The 4,487-nt window shown below is 46.4% G+C and overlaps 1 protein-coding gene across 1 annotated transcript; it reads right to left on the reverse strand.

Moving 5' to 3' along the window:
* LOC117711540 (C-C motif chemokine 4) lies at positions 1-2,770 on the reverse strand. Its single transcript, XM_034507274.2, has 3 exons — positions 1,644-2,770; positions 1,028-1,142; positions 1-327 (listed from the first exon to the last, which is right to left on the reverse strand). The coding sequence occupies exons 1-3, from the start codon at positions 1,717-1,719 to the stop codon at positions 240-242; spliced, it is 279 nt and encodes a 92-aa protein (XP_034363165.1). The 5' UTR covers positions 1,720-2,770; the 3' UTR covers positions 1-239.
* Between the last annotated feature and the right edge of the window lie 1,717 nt (positions 2,771-4,487).

Genomic DNA, 4,487 nt, shown 5'->3' on the forward strand with positions numbered 1-4,487 from the left:
ATATATCCACAATAGCAGAGAAACAGCAATGGTGGACCATCTCCATGGGAGACATATGTCCTTTAATGAAACATAAATAATAGAAATAATACCACACAAAACAACAAAATCTACACAAAGATTTAAATTAAGAAGAGGGACAGGAAGTCTGAACGTCAGGAGCAAGGTAGATCTCAGTGAGAGGTGTCAGGACGGAGGGGCCTTTCCTGAAGTGGCTCCTCCTGTCCGTCTGAAGCTGCTCAGTTCAACTCCAGGTCATTCACGTACTCATTGACCCAGGGTTCGCTGGGGTCAGCGCAGACTTGCCTGCCTTTTATGGTCAGGAATCTGTAGAAGGAAGAGAGGACAGATGAGAACCCCATGGGACCTTAGAGGACATCTGCCATTGTCCTTCGCCTCAAGGCATATGTCTATGCCCTTGAAATCAAGGCATAGAGACAAGTTTATACCAGAGAGAAAGTTGACTCATTATCTGACTTCCAGCCCACCATTTCCCTCTATTGGCTGTTAATTCTTAAGGAAACAGGAGCTTAAGGACTAATGACTGTCTGATAGACTCTATTTTATAGCAGACTTGGGAATCTTCTTCTGCTTGACCACTGCTTGTATGAGTAGCCATGGTAGAGCATCCTTCCTGGATGACCCTACATTAGACTTCCTGTAACTCTGACCCATAGGTATAGCTGCAGCCTCATGGGTTCCCTTTATTAGAAAACAATGGGTTTGATAATCAATATGAATATGTCTCCCAATTTTTAAAGTGACCTTTCTACATGCTTTTCTAACACAGTTTAAGCAATCTATCTAAATAGTATGCATCATCTTCTGTTTCTAGTTTCATAGTGTGTGGCAACTTCCTCCCCAAATACCATCCCCTGCTCCACACTTTACTGACCATCCAGCAACTACCAGAACCTCATGACCTCACTGTTCTTTGGCAGAGATTCAACCCTTAGAACTGACCCCTGTCATTGTCACCTGAACCTGGCCCTTTTTGAGTCTTGCCCTCATCCCAGTGTGTACTTACACCACAGCTGGCTTGGAGCAAAGGCTGCTAGTCTCGTAGTAATCTGTCACAAAGGCTCGATGAAGCTTCCGGGAGGTATAAGAGAAACAGCAGGAAGTTGGAGGGTCAGAGCCCACTGGAAGGAAAAGTAAGAGTAAGGTCCAAATTGTGCCAGGTACTGCTCATTATAGATCTTCACTGAGCATTCCTATGGGTGACTAGAACCCAAAACATGGTCCCTTGAATCCATGGTCATCCACCCAGAATGAAACTTCTACTCTAACAACATAGTTCTCAAAGAAGAAGAGGGGAAAATATCTAGAAGATTGAAACTAGATCAAAACTCAGAACACTTCTCAATTGGTTCATATTAAAGGTGAGGAAATCAAGGCATAAAGGCAAACAAGTTTAAACCGAGACAAACCTAATTCAATATCTGACTTACAGCCCACCATTTTCCCTCTATTGGCTGTTAATTCTCAAGGAGCTTAAGGATTAATGACTGTCTAGTAGACTCCATATTTAGCAACAGACTTGGGAATCTTCGAAGCTCCCTTTGGTTCCCCACTATTGGGCTGACCCCAGCTGGAAGACTGGACCCAGTAGGGGCTGGAAGCAGCTTCAAGAGTTGACTTACTTGGTGCTGAGAGCACTGGAGCACAGAAGGCAGCCACGAGCAGGAGGAGAGAGAGGGCAGACACGCAGAACTTCATGGTGTTGCTGGGGGAGAGGATTGCACAGAGCTGGGACTGCAGGGCCCAGAAGCTTCAGAAGCTAGCTGAGTGCTGTGCTGGTCTGAGTTGGGAACCCCTCTTTATAGGGGACTCTGGGGCCTAAGACATGGGTTGGGGTTGTAGGAAGGAAAACGGAATTTCATGAGTAAAGATGATGTCATGGCATCAAGAAAGAAACTGAAGTTGGCCGAAAGTGAGGAGTTCCTGACAGACTTGTCTTCCTCCAACAGTGACATCACGGAAGAGAAAGGAGGGAGATGCAGGGGAGAAGTGGGGTGCATTGCTGGAGGGGGAAGTGGTACACCAAAGTTAGTGACCGAGTCGGGGAAGGGGGGTTGTGAACCCGAGAGGAAGGATGCAATGTTCACACCTGCTAGCAAAGGCTTGTGGATAAGAATTCACTGCACTTGGGGGTCATCACCTCCAGGCAGTGGAACCTTCATGTCATTCTTTCCAGGGTGGCTGTGATCTCCAGAACAAACATAGGGTGTGACCACAAGAGAGAAGATACTGACCACTCCAGACTCTTCCGTACACAAAAATACCATTAGATCAGCACCATTCAGAAGGTTGGTTTAGCCTATCTAGAACAAGGAAGGGAGAGAAAAGATAATAGAGATTTCAGGACATTTTATTGGAATGATAATGAAGTTTGGAAGACCCAATGAATGTTCTAGTGCAATAAGGATTGATACCTAGTGATAGTGTTTGCTGCAGACAGAATGTGTAGCCAGCCTAAGCATATGGGTGTTTTCTAGCCAGTCCCTAGGAAATGCCTCATGTTCCTAGCTGCTGGGGACCTATGTAGAAGATGCAGTCTACCAAGGCTGGGGGGAGGTGGGGGACAGTCAAACTCAAAGTAAGGCACACAAAGGGAACTGGATGGCTGACCCAAGGTCTCACTCACCTTTAGCTCAATTACCCTGACACACCTGCTTGCCCTAGACCTCACACTGCAACATGCTCCTCTCAGAAGCAGAAAACAAAGAGTAAAACAAGAAAGCCAGGTCTCCTCAGTGCTTCCAAGTTAAAAGCTAGGAGGGACAGAGCAGCACCCTGGGGTGCTTCACAGTCATTTCACAGAGCACACGTCTGTTCTCCCTTACTGGTCCTCTTCTCCCAACACACAGACTGCACCCACCCCTCTGCTGTGCTTTCTGTCCTCAGCCTTGTCTCCCAGGACTTGTGTTCTGTGTTCCCTGCTGCACACAAGCTAGTCTTTCCGATGAGCTTTCTGGGGTGATGGAGAGTCACACTCATACATCAAAAAACTTGTGTCTTGGACTCTTAGGTTCTCATGGACTTCATTTCCCATGGCATTTCAGTTCAGCCCAACTTCCTGTTCATCTGCTGTTTGTCAGAGCAGAGACAGTAGAATAAAGCCTCATTATTCCCTCAAGGAGACCTTAGCCTATTGATGGCATGGAGAGTCCCATGAGGGGGAATAAGGAGACACATGAGAGGTCATGCCAAGGCATCAGGGAGTCTGGGGGTGAAGGTTATCCTTCATGTGTAGGTAAAGTTCCATCTCACCAGGCTAAGGAGGAACCTCTGCCTACATTAGCCTGTGTCTTTATTGCCTTTTGACAGAGGGCCGTGGAGCCACCTGCTCTGGGGCACTGAGGATGGTAGATGGGAATGGATGATTGATCTGTGAGGAGGAGTCTTATTGTAAGTAGAGCATCCTCAGAGAAGATGAAGACTATTCTAGAAGATTAGAATTGTCCTGAATCTCAGACTATATCACATTGCCTTCAGGGCATGGAGAGGAGCCTGTAGTGTGGGGCAGAGCCCATTGGCAGTCTAACTTTAAACTGGTCCTTTCTTCAAGTGGTTATTTACTCTCAGAAAGTGGAAACTCAAGCATTAGGACAATTTACAGGGTACCAGAGGGCAGTAGACTCTTGGGAGAGATTAAAGATCCATGGAGGAAGCAGAGACATCCATGTGAACAGTCTGGCCTCTCCCTGGGACAGTGTGAGGGCTAAGACTGTTAAGGAGCTCACTGAACATTGGGGGCTAAGAGTGAGCACATGCTTGGAACTCGGGTGTTAATAGAGGGCAAATACTGAGATGGGGAAGCTAAGGTAGCTGAGACACAGAGCCATTTTGCTAAGACAATGAACCAAGAAGCGGGATTGCCAGCACAGCATCTCAGTCACTTTAGGAAAAACGGGAGCAGACACTGAATCATGGATGGAAGAGACAAGTAGATGGTTATGCAGAGTGAAGGTTCAGAATGGCATCTGTAGCTGAGGGCACCAGCTGAAGCAGCTCACTAGCAGCTGCCAGACTTTGGGCACCAGACCACAGTCACCAGCCACAGCCTGTTCCTTCGCTGTCCTGGGTTGAGGGCAGTGACTTCCAAGCACGTTAAATTCCTGAGTGAAGCACCCAGTCTCGCCAATATCGGGAAACTTCCAGCATTTCTTAGGAAGCCTCTTTCTTTGGTTGAGGCTTGTATATGTGTTTCTATCCTCTTCCCAGTCACCTGAGAGGAGAGGGAAGGGGAGGGAAGAGACATGACATGGTTGGAGAGGGGGGTGTCATAGTACTAAGAAGAATTAAGAGTAGATAGGGTCCATGTACACTTGTGTCAAATTATCAAAGAATGAATAAGAGAAAAAATCTGAAGTCTGAACTTTTAAAAGAAAATTACATTGGTCTGTTTTCCTTCTATCAAAAAAATGTGCAGTTGCTGTAAAATTTTTACAAACTACAGGATAACACAAATCTTTAAATCCTTA

This window comes from Arvicanthis niloticus, chromosome 6 (genome assembly GCF_011762505.2).
Source record: "Arvicanthis niloticus isolate mArvNil1 chromosome 6, mArvNil1.pat.X, whole genome shotgun sequence".
Taxonomy (NCBI): domain Eukaryota; kingdom Metazoa; phylum Chordata; class Mammalia; order Rodentia; family Muridae; genus Arvicanthis; species Arvicanthis niloticus.

What these genes read in the sequence shown, in the direction of transcription:
- LOC117711540 (XM_034507274.2), bottom strand. Translation starts at nt 1,719, where the DNA reads ATGAAGTTCTGCGTGTCTGCCCTCTCTCTCCTCCTGCTCGTGGCTGCC. An exon ending in TCCAGTGCTCTCAGCACCAA is followed by an intron (nt 1,143 to 1,643) that starts GTAAGTCAACTC and finishes TTTTCCTTCCAG; the next exon opens with TGGGCTCTGACCCTCCAACT. An exon ending in TGCTCCAAGCCAGCTGTGGT is followed by an intron (nt 328 to 1,027) that starts GTAAGTACACAC and finishes TTCCTTCTACAG; the next exon opens with ATTCCTGACCATAAAAGGCA.